Genomic DNA, 25,915 nt, shown 5'->3' on the forward strand with positions numbered 1-25,915 from the left:
AAAAATACATATTACCTAAATAATACTGAATACTTTATAAATGTCCCAAAGAACAAGGCAGTGCTATATTCTAGAACCGCAGCAGACCTAAAGGTCCCACAGCAGCCTGTACTCTGCCTTTGGAGTAGGAGAGGGGTCCCTGTGTCTAAGCAGGGCCATTTCCCTCACAGTGTCCTCAGAGACACTCATCCGAACACCATGACAAACAAGGCCATCGCTAAGTATGTGCATTTTGGTTTATTTTTTCCTTGGCTTACATAAGGACTTGTTAAGGTGTTTAGTTTGATTACGGATTTCCTAGTTCTGGAGGTGGAGCCTGAAGCAGGTTTTATTTTTCCTTTAAATGAGCGGAACTTTCTAGGGACAACTCACAGACTGTGGACAGACTATGGATTTGCTTTGTTGCGGCGTCTGTCTACCAGGGGCCTAATGAAGAGGAAGGAAGAGGATCTGCTCAATGGCTGGAGTCGTGGTGTACAGTTTCTCTCCACCCCAGGCAGGCTTGGCAAGGGCAGAAGTTGACTTCTGAGAAGATTGGGTGGACTTGTCCTAACAGCTCATGGCTTCTCAGGAAACAGTCCTTTTGTTGTCTCCTCAGGGAGGAACAGAATCTCTGTCAGCGAGAGCAAGGGCAGGTGCAAGGGCAGCGTCCTGGATCAGGTGCACGGCTGTCCCGGAAGGACATCAGGCCTCTTCCAAGCTTAGGACTCCTGCCTGGGGGCCTGGCTGGGCCCTGTGGCCAGAGGGGGCTGGGCTGCTCATATGCATGTGTCTCATCCATCCTTTAAACACACAAGGCCAAAAGGAAAATCACACCCTTCATGTCATGCATGGCACTGGAGTCCAAGGTCCAATGGCTGTACTATAATCAAGTTGCGTCAGTCAACTTTATAACCAAGGTCTATGGGTTTTAACTACTTAAGTTTCCTCCTGACTTCTGCACTTCATACTTTCCCATATGCCTTCACGTACATGGTCTTGTTGCCCAACATGTTGGAAAATGTCAGCTCCAGGAGAAATTCCTTTTCCCTTACATAGTGGTGGGCCTAATGCACAAAGGAAGCCAGGAGTCAAAGTTGTGTTCACTTGGGGAACTCTAGGTCCAGCAAAAGGGAATTGGCCCAGGAATTCCTCACCAAGAAATCTTTCCTGAGGAAGAGAACTCTGCTTCATCCTTGAAATTGCAGATGTGTTGGAAATGTAATCAATACAGTTAATCATCAACCCAGGCCCCTAACGGGTTTGGACAAAGACAGCGTAGAATTAATTATAGGTGGCTGCAAAATTTCCCCAATACACCCTCTTAGGTTCAAGAACCCAGTGGAGGTTTCCTCTTATTGTTTTTCTCAGTCAAAGACTGAAAAGCTGCCTGGATGCTGTTAAGGCATTTACAGCTGCACAGAGAAGCTGATGACTCCATCTAATAAGTGTCTGGCAATCATCAACCTCCCTAATTGCCATCTGGGGGAAGAGGTAGAAATTTAAACAAACAACATGGATTTTGCAGTGTTACTGGAAGATGAAAAATGTTATGGAAGCGCCTAGGCAGGAGAGGCAAGCATAAAATGTGAGCACACGCTTCTCTCTAGACACCGTAATCCCAAAAGCCTAGAGACGCTGGGTGCAAACATTCTGCGCATCTACCTCCTTGACGTTTACACCACAAGGAAACCCAGTAGTTGCTCAAGAAAGTCCGGGTTCCACTGAAACGCCCCAGATTCCGCGTTTGCTTGTCCACTCTGGCAGAAGAGGACATGATGAGGCTGAGACTCCTACGTGGCCTTGTTCCCTAATACCCCAGCCTCACTTAAAAAGAAAAGTAAGGGAAGTTGTTATCCTCCTAAATGGGGTGCTCCCATAATGCTATCATTACTCTGCCCCTTTACAGATGAGAAAACTAAGGCTCTGAGAAGTTAAAGGGCTTTCTCCAAACCTCAACAGCCAATGAGCAGTGGCGCCGGTCCTAGGATCTTGGCCCCCGACTCCCAGTTCACTGTCTTGGTTCCTCCAGAGAATGAGGCCTGTACCCTGAGCCTGTCTAAAGCATATCGGAGCAAGTGGTGTCATTTGCTAAGTCTCAGCCAGCTGCCCCTCTCTATGGGCATGAACTAATGACAATTTTGCCTCCCTACCATGTATGCTACAAGGAAAGAGCACCCCAGAACAGATGTTTCCCAGTCATCCCGGTTTTCCTAGTCTACAGGACAATGGGGCCTGGGCTGATGCTTTTAAGTGCTCCATACCTAACCACCTGTGACTTTTCAAAAAGGAAGTCTAGAAATGTGATCATCCCACTTATTTGCACACCTCGGTTGTTTTCCGAGCCCTTTCCTGCACATGATCTCATCTGACCACCATGAAAATCGTAGCCGCACATTTAATTGGTTCTTTGAACATTTCTGGGTTTCCAGAGTCAACCTGTTCAAACAAAATACCCCAGGGAAGGGATAGCACCTTACACTTTTATTGGCTTACACCTTGGTACTAGTTGGCAACTGGCTGAGAATTAGGCCCTGAGATACTTCTCAGGAAACAGGATTTGGAGTCAAAAGAGGGAAGAAGAATGAAAGGGGAAGGGGTGGAGTTGCTCTGCTGCCCTCCCAGAAGCCCACCTCACAGTCTCGCAGAAAGGTCCTAATGAGCCCTTCCCTGCTTCTCCCCTGCCGCCACCCTCCCGGCCACCAGCAGAGACCAGCTTCACCCACGAAGGCCAAAGGTAGAGAGGAAAAGAAGAAAAAGAGAAGTGACAGGAGAGATGGGAAGAAAAGGTGGAATAAACCAATCATCAGAGGCTCTTCAATCTTAATTCATTTTATTCTACAAAATGCTACTCAACTGAAAGTGGAAAAGCTAACAACAACAACAACAAAACCGCAAGGGAAAAAAAGTCTTAATATGTTCTTTCTTCCATAGCAGCAAGCTTTTTCTAACAAGCTTTCTTTAGTGCAAATACTGTAGGCTTGTATTACATACAGTAAAACAACAGAACAAAACAACGACAACAAGAAACACCACCAGAGATGCTTCAGAACAGAGCTACTCCTCAATTTTCAAAATTATACAAAGATTTTGAGCTCATGGTTCTGCCTGGAGAGATCTATGCAGGAGACTCTCCAATGGGATCATTTTACCATTACTTAAAAAACAGAAAAAAAGGTGCCCAGAAAGATAATTAAATTCCCCAAAGAGCTATAGGAACCTTGTACAACTCGTTTGCCTCCAGAACCTTATAGCAGACTTCACTCCACATCATTGACATATCTCAAATACAGATGCACAAAGCTTATGGTTTTCCACTATACACCAAAATACTATATATACATCTCCCACTTCAGAAAAGACACCCTGATACCTATTCTTTGTACAAAGTCAAATATTTTCTTCCTCAAAATCAAGTAAACACAAACTGAAATAAATGGAATAAACTTTTAATCATACAGAGAAAATAATTTTTGAGAAACAGGGCAGGATCTTTTGTTCTGTTCTGTTACAATGTAGATTTCTTGGCGACCACTGTCCCTAGAGGAATGACAATCCATTTTTAGAAACAAAACCTTTAATACAGTTTATACAGCACAAGTCACAAATCACTTTAGAAACAACAACAACAAAAAAAGCATCATTATCCTAAATTTGAAAAAAAAAGGAAGCGAGAGAGGGGAACTGAGTATTTTAATGCTATCTGTTTCTATTCAGGCTTGATACAACACAAAGAAGATGTAAACATTTAAAATAAATAATAAAATAAATGTCAATTTCTTCTCCCTCTCCCTTTCCTATACCCCCCTCAAAATTTGATCCAGCCCCTCCTGAACATGTTGTCAGCATCGGGAAATTAAAACCCTTTGTTGATGTATGGCCCAAGCACTGGAAGCATGAGAAGATGCCAAATTAGTAGCAGAATGACTAGGTTTCCTCTAAAAAGCTACAGGACACGGCACACCTGAAAATGTATACATACATGTGCGCATGCACATGAACAAACACACACACACACACACACACACACAAACCTGTCAATAAATAGATGCTGGCTTTTAAGATGAATGCCAAAAAGACTCAACAAGCAGAACAAGATCCCTTTCCTTAAGTTTTTAAAAGAAAGTTATACACACCACATATCCTATTGGTGTACAAATTCTGTAAGGACTCAGGTTAACCCTTCCAGCCATTAGAGGAGTGCACAGGAGCATGTGGCAGGGTACAAGGAGAAGTTTGGAGGTGAGAGGATATTGCAGGGGCTGGGGCTTTGAGAACAAACATTAGACTGAAGGCAGTCTTACCTTGGGTCTTTGAAGAAAGACCTCACCTCCAAGTGTTTTTGTTTATCCATTACTTGGGGACCTTTTATAAAGGGATGCCCTCATCCCTTAGTGTCATCCTAAAGAGGATATATATAAAAGTGCCTTAACACAGTACCTGGCACATAGTAGGTGCTGCTTCTTCTTCTTTTTCTTCCTAAAGGGGCCACAAAGATGTCTGATCAGGGAAGGAAATCAACCTGAAACTTACATGGTTAGATTGCAAGGAGCACTGTTGGTCCATCATTGAGGAAAACGGAGAAAACAGTCCCAATGCTCCAGGCTGTTCAACTCACCCTTATACTTGGAGTCAAGTGGGAACAGAGGAAACCTCCCTTCCCCAAAGCCTGAGAAAGAGAAGCAGCAGCCCTGATGGCTCTTGGCTTTGAGATGCTTGTGCGACTGGCCACAGTGGACACACCTGGCCGCTAACACAGGCAGAACAATGTTTGACGCTTTCTAAAAACCTCCCCAGTGAATTCTCTGCTTGGAGTTGGCTGTAGCAATTCCCTAGGCTTCACCTGAGATCTCCTCTCTTTCCTGTGTCAGCAGCTGTCCCCATACACCCGGCCTGGGAGAGGACTGTTCCCAGACAGGCCAGCCAGGTGGCTGAGAGGACTGTGTGTTTTACACCAGCTGATCGAGGAGTGCCTGCCCTATGCTGTCCCAGAGCTGCCTGCAGCCCAGCCAGAGTCCACACCAGCTGCCTCATGGCTGGGGACACGGGGAAGCACAGCAGGTCCTAACCCAAGCACAAAGGCATCCCACTACAGCTGCTCCCTTAGCAGGAGCCATGGAGGAGAAAACAGCTGGCCAGGTGTCTGGTGATTCTGGAACAAGGGTGTGTGTGTGTGTGTGTGTGTGTGAGAGAGAGAGAGAGAGAGAGAGAGAGAACTTGGCGAGCAGGCCAAAAGGAAGGAAACTGAGCATATGCTCCTGACTTAAGTGTGAATATTCAGCCTTCCCCAAACAACCTCCTAGGACAAAGCCAGAGGGTCTTAAAAGGGAACACAGCTTAGAGGCCTCTTAGAATCCTGTGGATTGGCTGGATTTTTGCCTTCCACTGGTCCCAATGCCAACACAGCTTGAAACCTAAACTGAAGCCAAGCTCTGTCTCAGGAATGCCCAGGCTGGCCCTAAGTCCCCGACTGTGACCTGTGTTGGGATCCATGCTGCACAATGCGGAGTAAGAAGGGGCTTTTAGAAATAAAAGACCAGAAAGCAGCTTCATTTAAGAAATATCTATATATACAAAAACCAAATAGCTCCCACCTGGCTACAAATACCACTTGAGATGATTAAGCCTTTCAAGCTGAGTGCACCCCGGTTTTCTTTGCCCATCTCTTGCTATTCCTGGCTAAATCTGCTTCTTTGATTCATCTGAAGCCAGAAACCCAATTGCCCGATCTTCCTAGGAGAGCCCCTCCCAGAGCCGCTGGGGAACTGGGAGGGCAGCATCACAGCCAAGGAATGCGGGAAATAACATTTTCAAAGTATTTTGAACAAAATCCTTTTTCTTTTCATCTCCTCTCTCTGAGTGGCCTAACCCTTGCACACATCCCTTCCAGTCCTACCGGGCCGTATATTTTAAGCACACGGCTGTTCCACTCTGCGTGTCTAGTGCATGAAAGTGGGAAATGGACATTAAATAAAGACCAGCACGTGTGGCCTCGGTGTGTCAGGGAACAGCTGTGTGCACATGTCACCGCTGTCTCCAGAGTCGAACTTGGAGACTGATCTCTCAAGCGAGCATAGGATGATCTCAGCAGCAGAGTCTACCTCAGAGCACTGGCCTGGAGCTGCTCCCAGGACATGCATCAAGACCCTGTGAGACAGGAAGCTCAGTGGGAGCCACGCCCCGGAGAGGAAAGGCTCAGAGCTCAGAGCGGTGGGAAGCAGGGACCAGGCTCTTGCTGGAAGCCAGGGCCACCCCTTCCCCACCCACAGCCTAGGAAGGGGGCAGCTCTCCTGCAGTGGGAAGCAACACACTCTATCTCCAATTTCAGCAGCCGGAAAGATTCAACACACAACCAGGAATGGCACGTAAGCCATAAGCCACAGCGACAGCTCAGGCCAGCTGTTCACAGCTTGCTGACTGGGCCAGAAGAGCACACTGGGGTGGGGGCAGGGGAGTGTAAAAGAGAAAGCACTTGATCCATCAGGTGGCAGATGACCACAGAGGGCAGAAAAGGCTCAGACCTCACTGAGAGGCCAGCAGCCAGGACAAGCCAAGCCGGCGCTGGGGCTGCTGCCGCTGTGAACACCACTCCACCCTCCACCCTCCGATGGCTGCAGCCCTCCTCCCTGCCCTGCCTTCCCAGCCTGCGCAAATGCTCCTTCGAGGCTTGGGGAGGGGCGCCTGGCAGCAATCTGGGGAGGGTCCAGGCCCACGCTCATTAAATCTCTGTGGGTGGCGTCACCCTGAAAGCCAGGGTGGGGGAAGGGCGGAGCCTGGCAGGGCCTTGGAGCGAAGTGTGGTTCCTAGGGAGGGATGCCTCCCTGGTCTGGAGAGAAGGGTCCAGGGGCAGAACAGCAAGGCAGTAATTACAGGAGACGCCCTGCTCAAGACACCGGGTGAGGGGAAGCTGGTTAGGACACCCGTGTGGCTTTGTTGGCACTATTCCTGGCCTGGTAATTAGGTGTTTGGCAAACCCAACCAGTGCCCTGCCGTCTCACTCACACCCTGTCTTCTGGCCAAGCCGCTCCTCCAAAAGCCGTCTCCGAGGGTGAGGAGGAAGGGTCCTCTGAGCCTCCCAGTGATGGTGGCATCTCCTTGGGAGCTCAGCGAGCCCCGCTGGTAGTTCTGGAGATGCTGGCGCACTGGGAAGCACTGGGGTAGGGAAGGTTCTGTATTGCACTTTGTCCCTTCCGGACAAGTCAGCCCCAGCAGAAGAGTCACCTGCTGCCCATCTCCAGAAATGAAGAGCTTTAATATTCAGACCACCCAGATGAAATGTCATGGCAAATTTCATAAAAACCAAGAGGGAGTGAGATTGACACTGGGGGAGGGAAGGGGCAAGTTGAGGGAAGGTGAAACCAAAAGGCACTGAGCATGCTTGGTGGGGCAGGGAAGGACACCATCACTCCAGAGACAATATGGTAACAAAGGGACAGGAACGGTCCAGGCCAGCTTCAGGCTCTTCAGAAGCCAGAGAGATGTCTAAGTCCACCAAACCAAGTTCTCCAAGGCTTTTCAAGAAACAGGATTTGCTTGCAAGATGAATGAGGGAGGAGGTCCCATGGCTTCCAAGAGATCAACCCAAGTCCTCTAGTGCCTCACTGCCAAGTCCCACCTGGGTCCCCCAGAGCCAGGAAGCTCCCTGGTAGGTCCCCCTCTTGCCCTCACAGCCCTGGAGTGCTTGAAGGTGCTGGTCCCTGGGAAGGAGGCAGTGACAAGGACCCCCTCCGGAGCTGGGGAAGAGAGGTGCGCTGGGTTACAGAGCCAGCAGAGTGGGGGAGTTCAAGGAGTCTGATGACTGGTCCCCGCTGCTACTGCTTCTGCGGTGAGCCTTGGAGCAGGACTCAGAGGGTGACGCGGGCGACTCCTGCTCCAGAACGCTGGGGTAGGTGAAGACAAGGTTTGAGGTGCCCGGAGTGACAGCAGGCGTGGAGGTCACCACGATGGGGGTGTGCAGCGGCTCCTCCCCGTAGAAGCCCCCAGCGATGCTGATGGGCTTGATGACGGAGTGCTGGGCCTTGTCCAGCCCTGCCGATGAGGATGAGGGACTGTCCTCTTCCAGGGGCTCCTGTTTCACCACCACAGCGCCTACTGCACCACCACCACTGCGCATGGGCTGCAGCCCTGGGGCTGCGGGTGATCGGCGCTCCTCGGGGCTGATCTTGCAAACAGGGCCGTGGGCCACCAACATGAACTCCAGCTTCTCCTTCTCCTTCTGCAGCTCGGCGATCTCTTTCTGCAGGCCTGACTTCTCCTCCTCCAGCTCCTCCGTCTCCTGCAGGGGAAAGAGAGGGATGTGAGGGACAGCAACCTGCCAGGGACCTGCCGAGGGGTGGTTCCAATCCAGGCAGGAAAGGGAAAACAAGCAATGTCCTCAGACAACTGTGAGCAACCAGCTCACACACCTGGCCACCGACCCAGCTGGTTCGGAGTCACTTGCAGGCTCAAGATTCCTTTTAATTCAAAAGAAGGAAAGTAGGCTTAGAGGAGGGGCAAAACAACAATTGTAGCTGCCATAATTGAGCACCTACTTTGTGCCAGACATTGTGTTAAGCATTTCATAGATCATCCCATTCAATCCTCCAGCAGTTTTTGGAAACACATGTTATTATCAACCCATTTTGCAGATGAGAAAACCCAAGTTCAGAGAAGTTTTGTAATTTGCCCAAAGTCACAGAGCTGGCAGGTAGGGTAGCCCAGATTTGATGCCTAATGTGTCTGTCTCCAGAGCCCATGTGCTACTATGCTGTACTGCCTTGGTGCCCTGACTGCCCCCTGGGACCCGTGAGGGGTGGGTAATAGACTTGCATGGAGAGTGCAGCCCCACCCCCCTCTCTCCTTCTCTACCTCCTCAACCCTAAGCCAGCTCACCTGTGGATGCACAAACGCTAAGGCCTAAGCTGCAACAGAATGGAGACTGTAGCACCTAGCACAGTGCCCGGCTTGTAATAGGGGCTCAGCCAATCCCGGTGGGACCATCACAGCCCCTCCCCCCTTTTTGCTCTAATTTCTGAAGAACATGTTTCTGGACTCCCCAAACCCTCAAAGAACATTCAGTTCAGCCACTGTGCTTGACAGAAGAGGAACCCGATGGCCTGAGAGGGCTTGGGAGGATGCCAGGCTCACCCCGAGAGGACCTCAGCCCCTACCTTTCACACAAAGCCAGAGAAGCAGAAGAGCAAATGCCCAAGGAGGGCGCCGCTGTGGGAGAGGAAAAGGTGTGTGTCACCAGCCTCCTGCCCACTTTTTCCCTAACACAGATTCCTGTTCACAAACGAGGAGATACGGGCAAGAGCCTCATTAAGCAGAGCACAGCATATTCCGGAGTGAAAAAAAGTTTCCATCTGTCTCAAGGGTCTGATGAACGTCATGAGCTTCTGAGAGGCTTCCTGTAGAGGATGTGGCTCAGGGCGGCTGGGTCAGGGGGCGGGGGAGGTGGGGGAGTTGGGTGAGGCTCCTGGGAGGAGAGGAAGAAAGCAGAGGGGCCGCAGGGGCCAGGCTATTCTGGGGCTCCCTGAAGTGCCCACTGGGTAAGGTGAGCGCTGGGGACGGCGCTGCTGAGCGAGCTCGGGTGGAGTGTGACTCACTCAGGGCGCCCCACCTGACCAGAGCTCCCGCTCACACTCCCCGGGACACTACTGAGGGCACCACGGAATTCATGCAGTGAGGGACACAGGACAGACAGAGGGAAGCTTAAGCAGGTAGACAGTACCTGGGAGGGTTACAGAAAGTGATGGAATGTTTCCAAAGCCCCCTCTGGGCCGGTCATTGTGAGGAACACCGACAGAGTCTCTCTCATCTCCTCACTCTGAAAACATTCCACCTGGGAGAGTCGGCCCCAGCTCTGGGCTCCCCCATGTGGCGCACGGCCCTTCCTGTGCGGCTGGGCTCGGGTGGGAGTGACGTGACGGTCAGGTCAAGCTTATGGGAGGGCCACGGGCCCCGGGTCTGGGCAATTAGGCAGCATGGGGGAGTGACTCACAAGGGCACAGTGAGGTCCCAAGGCCACATGAAGGGGAACCCTCCAGCCCAGGAAAGACATGAGAAAACCCCAAGGAAATACAACTCAGCTGGCACATGACCCGTCTCCGCCATGACAGCCTCCCCACCCTCACCCCAGCCAGCATGCTTAAGCCAGGCTGGGCCACTCCTGCTGGCGGTAGGTGCAAGGGAGGCTGGAACCTTGGGGAAGTAGCCCTGAAGGGGGCAGGTTGGACCTGCCCTGGCTCCCAGGGACCGGTGATACCAATACCCTCTGCCATCCCTCACCCAGGAGCCCCAGCAGGTCTGAGAGCAGAGAACACTCAGGAACAGAGTAAAAAATGGTGCTAGAAGCTTGTCCATTTCTTCTCTCTAGGCCCTGCTAGTGCCGAAGGTCAGCCCCAGGCCCCTCTCTTTTTTTAATCAGCGCAGTGCTGACCCATGTGCTCAAGGGAAGGAGTGTTCTGTCTCCGCTGACTCGACTGTATGGCACTTGTGGGCAAGGAGAAGGCTGGGGGGGGCCAGGAGCCCGGGGGCTCTCGCTGCGCCCACCCAGAAGTGCTCCCACCCCACGCAGAGCTCCTCACCGCCTGCAGCTTCTCCGTCAGCTCCCGGCGGCGGTTCCGGCACTTGGCTGCAGCCAGTTTGTTCCTCTCCCTCCGGATTCGACGCTTCTCCTCCTCTTCAGGGGACAGCTAAAGACCAAGGTCAAGTATCATGATTAGAATGGGATAAACAGTTAACAGCATTTTTTAAAAAGTGTTTTAAATAAGGCAAAAGGCCCTTCTGGAACCGGGAGTGGAGGAAGGAGGCCAAGAAGAGTGTGGCTGGGCTCAGAGGTCCCAGCACGTGCAGCTCACTGGTGTTCAGCCACCTGGGAGTGCTGACTCTGCCCCTGAAGGTGATGTCCACGTTTAAAGGGACAGCAGGGCAGCAATGGGTCAAGGACTCACTGGCCAGGCATGATGGCAGCATTTGTCACGTGAGCCCTGATTCAGCGCCCAAGCCAGAGAGACGGAGCTGGGAGCTGCGGATGTTTCCCCACGAGAGTCCTCTCGCCTGCCAGCCAGGCCTGGCCCCACCCACTTAAGCAGCCTCTTCCAAAACCCGGCTAATTACTCCTCCCACAGCTCTGCCTGCTCTGTAAGCCTCATTAGCCCCATTTGGTTAAGTAGCTGGGCCCGAAGTCCTCACACCCAGGGGGGATTGTTCTGTTGTTACCAGTGGGAGGGCCAAGGGTGCCACTCTACTCCCGACTTCCTCTGCCTACCCTGGAGTGCCAGCTGCTCACAGTTCAACCCCGAGGACTCCCCGGTGTGCCACAGTACTAGGCTGGACAGGACAAGCAAGAGGAGGAGGAGCCCCCAGGATGATAAATCCCACTGCCCACCGTATTCATTCATTCAACAAATGAGCACCTACTTCTACGTGCCAGATGCTGTTCTAGGGATTTATCTGTGAACAAAGAACAATCCCTTGCAAAGAGCTCAGAATCTAGCTCCTTCAGTGAAGATGGTTAGGGACGTGTCACTCACACCAGAGGGCAGGAACTCTGCTGTACTAAGCAGGGCCAATGCTCTGGTTACATAGAGCCCTTCCAGAGCTGAGACCCGATGCTCCTCTCAGACAGAAGTGATACAAGGAGATGCTATGGGTCAAAGCAGAAAGCAATGCAGACACCATCGCATTCATTTATCAGACACTGACTGCACACCTACTATGTGCCCAGTGCTAGATTGTGGGCTTAGAAGATTCCAGGGGGCATAAGACCTGGGTCCACCCTCAAGGGACACATGGGGAAAAAGCTGAAGCCACTTTGGGGGGAGGGGAGAGAAGCTGTCCCATGGAGGGATGCTGCCTTGACTGCTGGCCACCCCGTGACGGAAAGTGTCACTGTCCTGGCTGAAGCCAGCTCAGAGTCCCAGGATGCTTCCTGTAGCCCTGGAGGTCTATTGCTGTGACGTTCTAAACAGCAAATCAGGGCACGGCATCAGAGAGGACAATCCTATGGCTGTCTACGCTGAGGTGACCCCGCAGCCAGGCTGAGGTCATGAGGCCACTTGGCCAAGGCTCTGAATACTTGCTGCTCTTAAACCTGTCTCGACCTGAGCCCAACTGAGTTACCAAGAGAGCCTACGGCCCTGCTGCACTGTGAGGAGGATGCTCAGCCCCAGCAGCTGATCACCACTGAAAGAGCCACCAGGGGTCCTTTAGGTCTAGGAAGCCCCCCAGGGCCCTTACTGATGAGGGGCAGAAAAGGAGGAGGCTGGCCATGGTCCACTTCAAGCCTTCCCTCCCCCTTGGCTGCTTCTAGACAACTTTTGGCCTCCTGGTTGGCCTAGAAGTCTCTTCCCTATCTGTTCAGGTGTGAGGCAACTGTGGGAGCTGTCGACATAGGAAGTGTTCGGGGCGGCAAGATCAGCATGGTTACAGCTTGAGTGTGTCGGCGCCACCACCATGTACACACCCACAAGCCACACACACCCTCCCCTCCCTGCCTCCTCAGAGTCGTGCCACTGGGCACGGAGGGAGCCTCCCGGGCAGGCTCCAGAGAAGGGCGAGGACGCTCCTGGCAACAGGCTCCTCCCCCAGGGGGAGGGTGGAGGGGAGAAGTGAGCTGGAGCAAAGACCCCAGGGCCGGAATCCGGACAGCCAAGGTTTTAGGGTGCTACTGCCAGGCTTCCTCAAAGCTGCCAGATGATCATCGGAATTCCCAAATGATGTGGGATAAAGTGCTCCTTGTTCTCTCCCTCCCTCTCAAAAAAGGAAGGAAATTCTCCAGACAGATTGTCTTTGGGCACGCCTGGGTGGTGTGGTGGGAAAACCACAGGGCCAAAGGTCAAAAGAGGTAGACTCCAGCCCTGGCCGTGCTACTAACTCACTGTGTGACTCTGGGCGGGCCCCCTCACCTTTCTGGACCTCGGTTTCCTTATCTATAAAATGGGTAGAGGAAAATTAGAAAAGATGATCTCCAAAGTCCCTTCTGGATATAAACTTCTAAATTCGGTGTGAGGTAGGCCGAGAAGAGAGTGAAAAGTGTTCAGCAAATCTTGCTTTGTTGTCCTGGTACCTGAAAGGGCCCTTCAAAAGCCTGGCTCTCACTCAGGGCTTGCTTATGTCCTGGGAGAATCCAGCTCCTCGGTGACTATAAAGCTCTGCACCTTGGACTGCCTGGGGGAAGCGTATTTATAAAGGACATCATGGTCACTGCTCCTGTGATATTTACAACTGCGATTATGGAAAGCAACTATGAGGGGGATACTGGCCACTTCCCCCAGCAGCAGAAGCTTGACCTGCCACCGTGAGCTCTATCACAGTGCCAATCAGACGTACCTTCCCAAGTGGCCCTGCACTGTGGTCCCACCAGCAACAGAACAAAGCAACGCATAGCGCATGTGACCAGCTTTGTTCTCAGAGGAGCAGGGCCCCTGAGTTCCTCGGAGCGGCGATCCCCATAATTCTCAGTATCCTGGGGACACCGGCACTGGATCCACCTTTATCCACTGGGAACCAGGTCTGAAAGGTCCTTAGATTGGAACACTGTGGCCCCTGGGAATCCGAGAGTGGGGACAGGGCATGGTTGAAATGGGAAAGGGTTCCAATGCTGTCGCTGGAGTAGTTCACCAGGTTAACATCTCATTTGAAAAAGGGATTCCACTGCTAACACATTTTCCCTTCCCTGGGCTCATCGTGGCATATCCTTCTAGAATGAGCACTGCGTAGGGAGTCCAGGGAACGGGGACCTAGTCCAGACTTCCCCACTCACTTGCCAGGTGACCCCAGGCAGGTGTGTCTGGGCCTTTGCTGTATCACCTGTGCAGAGGGACAGATGGTGCTCTTTGGAGGCCTCATTCCCTTCTTTCTGGGATTATGCATGATTCTGATTTCTCCTTCTGGAACCAGGAGACTGAGCGCTGCCCTGGCTCGCCGTCAATACAGGTGATGAGCCTTTGAGTCTTGCCGAAATAGCAGAGGCCTCACCAGTTTCTGGCTTCCCTCCCAGCCAGGTCAACCCCCTCACAAAGCTGAGCCCCTTGAAGAAAGGCTGATGTCTGGCCGCCCCCACTCAAACCCCCCCCCGCCCCGTCAGCTAGTACAACTGGACAGATTCCTGAGGCCCCAGAGTCACTGTATTTCTGGAACATGCGTTCCAGGCCCTTGAAATGGGCTCCTGCTTTGAGTTGGAGGCCTGGGACACTGAGGAGAAATGGAAAGTCACAGGGGCAGTACCGAGAGCCTGACCCTTTCAGTCTGCTGGGTGTCTGGTCTGCACCACACGCTGGGAGACAGCTTGGGGCTAATCCACAACAGCTCATAGCCAGGGCTCACTGGCGGCTTGTCCTGGGGCCCCTCTGCCAAGGACCAGAGAAGGATACTGCTGCCGGCCAGTCACAATAGTCCTTCCCATGTGTTGACACTTTACCACTTGCAACATGTGCCCCCACACCTGACCTCACCCGAGCAGCAAGTCCTGGCTAGTCGGAAGCACAATCCCCATTTTGTGGCTGAAGAAACTAAGACTCAGAGATTCCAAGAGACATGAGTGAGAAGACAGAGCCAGCCCTGGCTCTCAGTTCTCCAGCTCTGCCTCCAGTGATGAGGAGGATGTTTCTTGTCCCCCTCCCTTGTCTCCTCAGTGCTCCCAGAACATTAACCCTGCCCCTTACAACCTTCCAGAATACTCCATGTTTCTCAGGCCCTGAAAGCCACTAATGGGGCTCCTTGCCACTGACCCAAGCTATACCTGTTCATCTCTCCTCCTGCGGCCCACGGTAGTGCCAATGGTCTTGATCACGCCGGGTCTCGGGAGAGCCATGTGTCCTGGGACAGAGGCCAGGCCCGGCAGGGGGCTGTAGGGGTGTGAGCGCGGGTACGGGTTAGACATGGAGGTGATCACTGTGGGCTGCACCATCCACTGCAGGTCCTGGCTGGTCGTGATGGCGTTGATGGTGGGGATGAAGGCACTGCCTGAGCCAGGCATATCTACCCGGAATTTCTGAAATGGGGAGAAAAATACAATGGAGCCAATAAATACTGAGTAGAACATGATACTGAACAAATAAATACTGAACAGAGCAGAGGTCAATACCAGCAGAGAGCAGGGTCAGTGCATGGAAGGCAAGGTCAGGACCCCAGGTGGGCTTCCCTGGGCAAGTCTCATACATCCAGGAATCAAGGGGGCCTTAACTGTTCCTGGGGCCTCATGTCAGACCTGCTCCCTGACTGGGGTCTTGGGGACTCCATCCCCAGGTGGCTGAGAGACGATGCTGTCATATCCCAAATGATTTCTAGGACAGATGTGGTCCCTACCCACTCACACTCAGCAGGCCGTCTCTGTAGCCCTCCAGGATGCACATCTGCAGGATGTGGCATCTGGGCCTCCTGAGCCTGTCACCTGCCAATCATTCCCCACGGTACTGGCTCAGGACACCTTGAAGAGATTTGCACACCAGCAGCTTTGGAGCAACAATGATCACCAAGAAGCACATCGTGTCTGCTTTTGTCACTTCCCAAAGAGGTTCAGCCTAGGGCTATGACCCTACCAGGGCAAGGTCAGGTCCATGAGAAGGCGTCCTTCAATCCATGAGACTAAAAAGTGGTGGCATTTGCCAGACTTCCTCTTGCTCCCCTCGTCTCTCCTCCTTTCTGTTCATCGGCACCTTGCTTGAGGCCAGACCTGCCATGTCTGTCCTACATATCTGTCTGTGTTCACAGGTGCATCTACGGGAAACTCAGGTGCTACTAATTCAGTTTTCTCCCCATCTCTTGATTTATGCCCGTGCCATGTTGCTGAGCTCCCTGGGACATGCTGCAGGAAGCATCCTATTTAGAATATGATGACAGAGTACAAAAACTAAAATGGGCTGTGCTCCTCACCAGTTGGCCGTGACCTTTCCCAAGTCAGCTACTGGAAAATGAGAGAAGGGGGAGGAGGGAAGAGCCCCCGACTTCCAGCTTTTTAGGGGAAAGCCCCCCTAACAGAACCCAGGTGAACTCTCCTCCTCAGGTGACTACTGTATTCACAAAAAGTTCTCCAGTTTCTTCTCTAAGCCAGTAGGTGAAATGACGACAATAATAATAACAGCTAATGCTTACTGAGTGCTTACTAATCGACAGGCACCATGTTAATGTCTTACCTAGATTAGCTCATTCATTCTCCCTCTGAGGTAAGAATGACCATTATCTCCATTTCAGAGGCACAAATTTACGCTTAGTGGGATTAAGTAACTTACCCAAGGCCACACTGCTAATAGGCAGTGGTTAGGACTCAAACCCAGTTCAGCCTGACAAAGAGGCCAGAGCTCTCAAACATGGCATTACACAAGCTTCTCTAGCACTGCTTCTTTCTTTCCAAAATCCAGCCCTAAGTGCTGGTATCCACCCCCACCGCCCTCAGACGGAGCATCAGGTCATCCCTGCCAAGGGATCCTACAGAACTTCCCTCTCTCCACACAGGTCCCACAGGTCTTTTTGGCCCCAGATGAAATGCCACTGTCATCAGCATGGATGCTGCAGTATCCTCGCTATTCTGGTCCAATCCCCACCAATCAGGATTAGAAGCATTAGCAGCAATGGGAGCTGCACCACCACTGTATTTGCCCTGTGACAACAGCTGGGTTCCTGCTGTGCAAATAAAGTGAAGCTTAGAGTACCTCACTGTAGCCGACAGGGCTGGAGACCCTTCCTCGCTCACCCCTGCCTCCCACCTGACCCCAGCCTCGGCGGTGGAATGTGGCTTTCCCTCCTCCCAGACTGTTCCAGGCCACTGGCACTCGGTGAACAGAACTGCCCAGCACAAGGGATTCCGGGCTTCTGTAAGGAAAGTTACCCAGTGCAATCAATCCTGAAACTCCGGAGGAGAGTTGCCCAGATTCTGGGATTCTGCAAGGAATGCTACCCAGTGCAATGGATTCTGGGATTCTGGGGGAAAGCTGCCCAGAGCAATAGATTCTGAGTTGCACCTCCAAAGCCAAAGACAACTGGGCTTTTCATCAGGAGCTAACTGAAAAAAGAAGCACATGTGTATGGGTGTGTGCGTGTGAAGGAGGGAAGGGTGCAGCCAACAGGGAAGGATCCAAGTAGATAACGATCTTCAAGAAAAAGCGGACAGCCAGGGCGGGGCTGTGTGGAGGCAGAGTGCGTGAGTACAGCAGGCATGGCTGAGAGTGTGCAGAAGCACCAAGACCCAGGCAGCTATTTTTCTCCTAGGCTGCTGGACGGGATGGGCAGGGAGTCGGCACTGCACCTGGGGTCAGGAGGCTTAGGCGGGGGCCTGGCTTAGCCACTAAGTGCTCTGCCCTGGGCAAAGCACTGAGGACTCAATCCCATGGATGTAAAGGGGAACCCTAACCAAACCCTAAACTGTCATGTGGATTAAATAAATAGCTACTTGTAATCACAGCACGCCAGTGCTTCTCAACTCTGGCTGCACATTAGAATATTTTCTGCAAGCTGAGGAGCTTGGAAAAAACACCAATGCCGGAGCCTCACCATTAGAGCTCTAAAATAATTGTTTTGGGTGGGGCTCTGATAAACGTATTTTTCAAAAACTCCCAAGGAGATTCTAAGGTGCAGCCAGGGTTGAGAAACACTGCTGCAAAACAAATGCAAGGTGCTATGGTCGTCGTCAGCAGCACTGCCATCATCGGCGGCACCGCCATCGTTAGTGCCTGTGTACTCTGCACAGCAGGCTGCGGGGAGAACTGCCAGCCTCCCACTCCTGGGAAGCACCCAACTTTTTAACTCTGTTTCTCTCCCCAAGTCACATTCTGGGTTTGACATGCACCCCAGGCACCCAGTACAAAAGCTTAATGTGACCCTCGTCTCCATGGGGGAGCCGTTAGCTATCCTTTCAGGAAAGCACCTAGGAAAGTCACACCTCAATCCACAAAGTGCTCCACGTTAGGCTTGGGGAAGCAAGCAAAAAACCTAAATCAAAGCTTAGAGACTTAATGCCTGTGGAATAATAGAAAAAAAAGAAAAAAGGCTTAGAAAACTAAGATCCTTTGGAATAAGTGGATGACTTTCAGCCCTTCTCGGGCACTTCCAGAGCACCGCTGTGGAAGGCAGGTCTGCAGAATGTGCTCCCTGGTATACATCAGCCACATTCCTTGCAGCAATGGCTTGTTCTAGACAAAACAAGACAGCAATAAAAACCAGGCAGGAGGTAATGACTGCCTCTGAAATGCATGTACACCTTGTTTCAGACAGGAGGTAAAGCCATCTGGATAATACACTGGCTCCAAACTGCAAGGAAAACAATGTCCCATCCCCAGAGGGGCCTGGGGCTCTGATAAAGAAGGCTTTTGTCTCGAAGAGGAGCCTCTCTGGGAGACACAAAAGTTTTAATTAGATCTGGGAGATGGGTCCTGTCTCAACTCTGAACGTGTTATTCAAAAAGCGACACTGGGATAGGAGAGAAGAGGTGAGGTTAGGAGTTTGTGGTCCCAGAAGTTAGCCTGGCACTCTTCTATGCCAACAGACCCAAGAATCAGCCAAATGCCACACTGGGAATAAATCATGGTTCTCTACGAATAAGTTAACATTAAACAGAAACCAAGATGGAGTTTCCCAGCTGCCAGCCTTAGGGCACTTGTCCTGTTGCAGTACCAGGTGTGTGTTGGCAGTGAGGGGTTGGGGAGAGGTAACTCAGGACCTAACTTGGCTCCCCTGGGGCTCTGTAGCCCCCAGGACACTGCTCCTCTGGGACAGGATTGAAGATGCAGGATGGCCATACGGCATTCTAGCCTGGCAGAGCCTCCGAATATTTTATTTAACTGTGACCTCTGGGTGGGCAAGAATGCCTATAAAAGGACAAAGTGGTCTCCATCAACATCCTAGAGCAGAGTTTGGCAAACTTTTGCTGTAAAGGGCCAAATAGCAAATATTTTAGGCTTTGTGGGCCATAAGGTCTCTGTCAAAACTCAACGCTGCCATTCTAGCGTGAAAGCAGCCAGAGACAAAGTGTAAACAAACAGGCACGCCTGCACTCCTTTCAACTTTATTTACAAAAATACTTGGGCCATAGTTTGTCAATCCCCATCCTAGAGGATCATTCTCATCTCCCATGCTCAGGTTGGAGGGAAAAGAGTAAAGAGAAGAAAAAAGAAACCAAATCAGAACTGAGACATTCCTCTAACCCTGGGAGCCAAGGGGACAGCCTCTCCCTCATTGGCTTGAATCTCTAGACCCTGAGCAGAAGTCCAAGCCCTTACAAGCCTTCTTGTGGGTCTTTGAGCATAGGAACCCCCATTACCCTGCAGCACCCTGTGCCTAGGGCCCCCGGGGCTGCTTAGTTTAAGTACACGCGCGCCCCTCCCACTGCCAATGAGAAAGACAGCTGAGAACACCAGGCCTCTAGGGCCGCCCAGCTTCAGCAGGTCAGAGAAGTCCCTCAGCCCAGCAGCTGCTGATTTGGGAAAACTGCCTTTGATTCAGAAATGAGGGTTACGCCTTTTCGGAAGTAGGGTTTGGGCCCCGTTTCCTACAGGCCTGGATCGGGGAGAGGGCCTATCCCAGAGACTCCTGAGTGGGGCGGGGCTGGTGTCTTGCTTGGCCCATCCCCTCCATCAGACTGATTCTCCTCTGGGCTTCCAAGCGTTCAAGCCGTGCACCCCTGTGGGCTCTGACCCGGTCCATCAGGTGAGCAGGTATGATTGTGTGTGTCTAGGAAGGCACTCGGTTCTTCCTCTTAAGATCCTCTTTCTTAGATTCCCAAGATGGGAAAAGGAAAATTCCAACAGCCCAGAAAATTGGCTCAGGAGAAGAGGAAAAGCTAAGGACAAATGCTGCCTCATACTTCCCATAATATCCCTGCTGAGGTTCGGTTGAGTGCAAATGTGCTGTATTTTTACCGAACTTGGGATGTTCTCCAAGGCCTTCTGTATGGAGTCGAACCAGTCTTCACAGGCTCTGCATTGAACATCTCTTTGACCCCTGACCTTTCACTGCTCTCTGAGGAAATGCCACGTATGTCACAATGGAAACTGTTGCTAATAACTCATGAATTCCCACTGTGTGACAGTGTACAAATGCCATCTCAGGTGACCGGCGTCCCGTCACCCTCCACTCCTTCCCAGGTTCACATGAAAGAACCACTCCACCTCCTTCCCCTCAGTGCCAGGGTGAAGAGAAGCAGGGAAGAAAAGTTTTGTGAGGAAAAGACACATCTCCCCCAGGGTCCCCAGTTTCTTCCCTCTAGGGCCCTTTGGACCAAAAGTCCCACTCCAAAGCCCTGGGAATTCACGCCGCTGGTCTGCGCCCCGTTGGTACTCCCACCAGTCCTCGGCAGCTCTGCCTTTGACGGGAAGGACCCGTCGTCTCATCTTCCCTCAGAACCACTGGCGGGTGAGCCTGCTGGTCTCAGCGCCGCATGACAGGGCTGAGAGGCAGGGGTGGGCCAAGAGAAATCTTAACCTTCGCTCTCCAGCCCAGGGAGCTAGGAGGGGTAGAGTTACCAAATGGGGTTTGGTACAGATATATTTGCCTCAATCAGGGCAGCTGCCATTATTTTGAAACGTTGTGGCCATCAACAGATACCACATACAACATGGATGAGACATATCCACCAACTGATGATGCTATTTTTTGTTTCCCTCTCTTTCAATGAATAGACCGGAAAACGTTAGTTTCCTTAATTCTCAAAACCAGTATCTTTATTCCTATTTAACAGAGGGAAAAATCCAAGATATTGATGGCAAAGGTGCTCTCACTGAAGGTGCCTACTTTGGTGTGCGTCGCTCACGGGGAGCGCTCTCCCTGGCAGCCTCCTGACATCAACGGGACATGGGGTCACGCTCCGCTTTGGAGTCAGTCTGATCACCCAGACTTCATGAGTCGGACTTGGTTCCAAAGATCTTTTGGTAATTTTCAAATATCAAATTCACCCTTCAAAGGACAAAGATTTGTTAGCAGGGGGGATTTTCAAAAGAATGTGCTGAAAGCAGTTCCAAAAGAGGGGCGGTGCAGTTGCTACGGCATTCCAATAAATTTTTAGTCCCCTCAAGGAAAAAACAATGAAAGGGACAGCAGTGATTTGGATGTATATGTTCTGGTGTGTTTGTATCAAGATAGAAAAGAGGAGAACAAGTCTCCTAATTTTACTCTCACCTTGAATAATAAAACAGGTGGAAATCAAGTACTGGAAACGCACTCAGGGTTTTGGATAGGAAAATTCAGCGCCACTCAGACAATACATGACTGCTATTTCACCCCACTCACTTTGATGAAAAAGTGAAGCTGACTTCCACCATCAAGAATCAGCGGAACAGACAAATTCTTGGGATAACATTTTGTTTGATCCTAATCTATAACATCTGTAAGATCAAGGCAAAAAAAAAAAAAAAAAAAGCACCCAGACCCTTAATATATGCCGCCCACATTCCCACCAATTCTGAACGACCCTCCCCCTCCTAATACAAACACATCAAGAAAACAAGTCCTGGGAATTTGAAAACACCATGAGGGCATCCTAATGTACAGACAGACATCAAAATAGGGAAAGAAAAAAAAGCACTCCTTTTTCAACCACGTTTTATTTAGAACAAAATTTTAAAAAGAAACTCATTTTGAAGTCAAGCAGCTCCTAACTAACCACTGTTAAATATATGGCGTTTATTTGTCCCTAATTAAAAAGAAAGAAATTCTAAGAATTCAGAAAACGAACGAAGTTAACACTCTGAACGACTGGAAAAATACATTCCCAAGAAAGTTTTTCTAAAAATGTCCTGTAGGGGGCACTAACGAGGTATGATTGAGGCTGACTTGGGAATCACAGTCATTTCTGGTAAAAGTTCTTTGATGTGAGGAATGTCCCAGTCTGGTACAGTTGGCAAAAGTTCACTCTGGGGAATTTTGTGCGTGCGTGTGTGTGTGTGTGTATGTGTTTGTGTGTGTGTGTTTGTCTTGGGAAAGGGTGGTTGAGGAAGAAGAAAGCTAGTCTGGTATTCCTTGATTCCAAAAGGAAATACCCCCCTTGATTTATTTTCACAAGTTATCTGAGAAACAGACAAATAGCAGCCTTGGAAAAGTTCTAGGTCTTGTTTTTGTTTTGTTTTTTCATTAAAAGGGGGCCCAGCTGATGAAAACAAGTTATGAAATGACCTATGTTTGTGTAACTGGCTGGATTGCGTAATGCTCAGGCTCTGAAACCGGAATAGTCAAGCAGCCAGGCAGGGCATATATCTGGGAGGTATTTTCCTAGGAAAAGTTAGGAGAGAGAAAACATGAACAACAACAAAAAGAAAAATCCAGGAGGGGGAGATGCGTGCCACTATTACTGACAAAACAAAATCACCAATGACCAATCTTTGAGATTAAAACTATAACTGGAACAGGAAATATTTTTCATGCTTCAAGTTCCTGCCATATATAAGAACAGAGCCTTTAACAAAGAGTTGTCTGCTGCCCCCACCCCCAAACGTCATTGGAACTCACGGCCATGTGTTAAGACCAAAGGAAAGCTCAGGGTTGAATAACCAACGACTAACTTTTTGGGAATATTGGACCCCCTCAGAGAGACCTGGAAAAAAATCCTATTTACTTGCCCAAGGAAAAACCAGAGAACCCTATCTTACACTGATTGGTTCCTTGAGATGCCATAAAGCAGGAAGGCCGATCCACTAACTGCCAGAAAGTCTCCCAGTAAAGGAAGCTGAGAGAAATAAAGTGATTATAGGTTTTATCTGGTATGTAATAAAGTTACCTTGAGCCTGAGATAGGGCGGGGTCATAGCACAGACTTGTAAAGTAACAAAAACCTCTGAGGTCAGTCCTTAGGACCACAGAACAGTTTTGCTCAAAGTTGGAGCAATGAGGGAAAAACCCTCCCCGCTCCTCCTTGCCCCCCACCCACCTTGGTCACTACAACAAAGGAGCAGGCAGACTGAGAAACTTGTCTAAAGTGGCAGTACCTTGCCAGTCCCTCTGGTTTGAAAGGTGCCTCACTCACACGGTCCGGCTGAACGGGCAGGAGCATATGCGAGAACCCTGTGCATTGGTTATTGCTAATTGCAAAATCCTCATGTGTTACAGCACGCTAGGAATTAGCCAACAGCTGCTTTTTGCTTCGGTAATGAGGCCCCACTACACTCTGCTGGACTGAGTTCTCTTCCTTCTTCCTAGCACTGGTTTCCTGTCTGATTTTCTTCCAAAACAGGGAATCGCCTCCGCTCACATCCTGGGCTCAAAGCCCTAGTGACACAGATTATTCAGTTGGGGCACTGATGTCCGGTCTGACTTCCCATCCAGGCCCCGGGTCTAAGCGAAGCCAGGCAGTGAGACTGTAATAGTTCAGTGATCACTGCCACGGACACATTAGCAAAAGGAACAGAGAAGAAATCAAAAGATCCCTTCCTGACCCAGGGAGGAAGAAACAGGCATTTTAGAGTTTGTTGAATTGGAGAGTGAGGGATTGGCTATTAACCACTCTAGCCCATTGCCTAATGATGTTTGGATTTAATACAAACCACCAATGGGGCTGGGAAGCAAACATAATCAACAACTCTTCGGGTAAGATTTTAAACTCATCACCTTGTTGCTCATTATGAAGGGTGTACTGAATGCACCCTCAATGAACAGACGAGGCTCTCCACAGTGAGTGCTTATGGGGGCACCAGGAGAGGTAGAGGGAAAACACAGAAAAAACATTGTGGAGACTCACCAGGTATAGGGAATCGCCTTGGAACGAAGTATTTCTCTTGTTTTGTTTTTTCCAAAAGAAACTCAAAGGAGAGCCATGTTTCCATTATATTTTGCAGCTTGGTCCACTCCTCCCTGGAAGCCCCCCCCTCCCCAGCCCTTGCTACAGGTCAAGGCCACTGCTTTATAGAGCATCTCTTGCTGCAGCCAACTTTGCTAGAGACTACAGATGCTGACCAAGGTGGGCTTCACGTTGTAACAGGCCTTCTGTGTTAACCCAGCTCTCTCACAAGACAGGGGGTGGGGGGCCTGCTGCAGAGGGCAGGCACCCCACCAGCACCTTTCTGGTATTTATAAACACACAGATCGTCCCACACAGAATCCCTCCAGTGCAAACCAGTCTGGCTGCTTTGGAAACAAGTTGTTTTCTGCTTCCAGAACCACCCGGGAGCCTAAGTGATGTCTCTTCCCCCACTTCTGTCTGCCGGCCTCCTTGCCCCAGGTACCCCCAGATCCTCAGGGTGCTCCTTCCCTCTTCGGGAGCAGTACAGGCTCCTGCCCCCCAACCCTTAAGGAGCGGGGCATGGGGCACACAGGCGTTGGCAGGAGCCAATCAAAGATGGTCTCTTTCTTCCTGACCTTCGCACCTGATTCCCAGAGCGGCAACCCTCGCCCTCACTCCGGATTACTTGAAGGAGCCTACCCATTTTTCTGAGTCCCCAACCTCTTTCAGAAATGAGCAAAGACTGATGGAGAAGAGGGGGGGGGCAAGGGAGAGTGCCCTCCTGCAGGAATGGGGTCCCAGGGCGTCGGGAGGGGCCGGTGGGTGCAAAGATTTTCTTGTCTGTCCACCACGGGGGCGGGGTGGGAGGTGGGGAAGGGAGAGGAGGAGGCGAGTGTAACAGGCTCCTGGTAGGGGGTCCTGCAATTCCTGGAGCTTGTCTGGATAAGATGTAGTGTGAAGAAAGGGATATGTTGGCTCTTCAAGCCCACTCCCCCTCCCTCCAGTTTAAAAGGGGGGGGGGCAGGACAGGACGAAAATCCGTAACTTACAACGGTGGCCCGTACATATTTTCTCGCCAAGTCAAGAAAGGGAAAAGAAAGCAAAAGAGACAGCTGCGGTAAGAGGGCGGGGTCTGCCCGCGCCGCCAGGTGCACCGGGGACCCGCACCTACCTGCTGGCCGCCGCCGCCGCTGGAGTAGGACTCGGCGTGCGCAGGAGAGCCGCTGCTGCCCCGGGACGAGGTGTCAAAGTTCCCGGGATAATCCTGGTACATGATCCGCGGTGGGGGCCGGAGAGGAAACAGGGTGTTTTTCTTCCCCCGCCCTCGCCGCGGCCGCGCACCGGCTGCTGCGCGCTTGCTCGTCCGCCGGCCGCGCCGCGGGCTCTAGTCTTCACTCCCGGGTTTCTGCTCCACCGCAGCGGGCGAGGACTGGGAGGCGGCGACACTCCGGGAACAGTGTCCCCCGAGCGCCTCGCACGGCACTTCTTTCCTGCTCTGCGAGCGCCGCGGGACCAGTTGTCCACCCAGTCCCTCCCTCTAAAAGTCGGCGCGTCCCTCGGTCCCTCCCCTGCGCGCACCCTCCCGCCCCCGCGCGCAGCCGGAGCCCAGCCGGGGACCCACGGCCCAATCAAAAATTTGGAAATTAAAAAAGAATAGGAGCCGGGCGAGACTCGCTTGCCAGCTCTAGGCACCCCGATTTCAGACAGGGCCAAAAAGGAGAAAAGAAAAGCTGCCCGCTTGGAGAAACTTCTATTTCCTCCTTTTAGAAAAGGAGCCCGAGAGTAAACTTCCTGTGGCCGACTCGCCGCCGGAGTTTCGGAGCGGCTCGGACACTTGACTAGGAGAAGGAGGCAGCGTGCGCCTGTGCCGCGGCCCCGAGCGCGCCAGCGGGACAGCGGCCCGTCGGGTTCACGCTGAGCCGGCTCTGAGGGGGACGCGGCCCCGCTCCCTGCGCGGTCGCTCCAGCGCCCGGACCTGCACCCCTTCCCCGGCGCCCGCTCCCGGACGGGCCCGCCTCGCCCGTCCGCACCTCGCCCTCTCTGTCCCCGCCGAGCGCCGCTCGCTCGCTCGCTCGCTGGATTGCTCGGGAGCCCCTGCGCTCTGCCCGAGATGAGTCACTACAATGGCACGAGTTCAACTCCACACTCTTTATTCTCCAGCCCCTGTACCATGTGGATTCACTCACGTCAACCCCAGACTCCACCTTGCAGGGAGGAGCGCACGAGGGGGCGGGGGGAGGAGGAGGAAGAGGCGCGGGAGGGGAGGAGGCCGACGCAGCGCTCCCCTCCCTGCCCCGGCTGCCGGCCGCGCTGA

The 25,915-nt window shown here is 51.7% G+C and overlaps 1 protein-coding gene across 1 annotated transcript; it reads right to left on the reverse strand.

The window, feature by feature from the left end:
* Positions 1 to 3,056: 3,056 nt before the first annotated feature.
* On the reverse strand, positions 3,057 to 25,672 carry FOSL2 (FOS like 2, AP-1 transcription factor subunit). The gene is made up of 4 exons (XM_069494135.1): positions 24,773 to 25,672; positions 14,705 to 14,956; positions 10,548 to 10,655; positions 3,057 to 8,254 (listed from the first exon to the last, which is right to left on the reverse strand). Exons 1-4 carry the CDS (start codon positions 24,872 to 24,874, stop codon positions 7,736 to 7,738), a joined length of 981 nt encoding a protein of 326 aa, XP_069350236.1. The 5' UTR covers positions 24,875 to 25,672; the 3' UTR covers positions 3,057 to 7,735.
* Between the last annotated feature and the right edge of the window lie 243 nt (positions 25,673 to 25,915).

Source organism: Eulemur rufifrons, chromosome 19, assembly GCF_041146395.1.
Source record: "Eulemur rufifrons isolate Redbay chromosome 19, OSU_ERuf_1, whole genome shotgun sequence".
Classification (NCBI taxonomy): Eukaryota; Metazoa; Chordata; class Mammalia; order Primates; family Lemuridae; genus Eulemur; species Eulemur rufifrons.

What these genes read in the sequence shown, in the direction of transcription:
- FOSL2 (XM_069494135.1), bottom strand. Translation starts at nt 24,874, where the DNA reads ATGTACCAGGATTATCCCGGGAACTTTGACACCTCGTCCCGGGGCAGC. An exon ending in GCGGCGGCGGCGGCCAGCAG is followed by an intron (nt 14,957 to 24,772) that starts GTAGGTGCGGGT and finishes TCCCCATTTCAG; the next exon opens with AAATTCCGGGTAGATATGCC. An exon ending in GCAGGAGGAGAGATGAACAG is followed by an intron (nt 10,656 to 14,704) that starts GTATAGCTTGGG and finishes CTTGGTCTTTAG; the next exon opens with CTGTCCCCTGAAGAGGAGGA.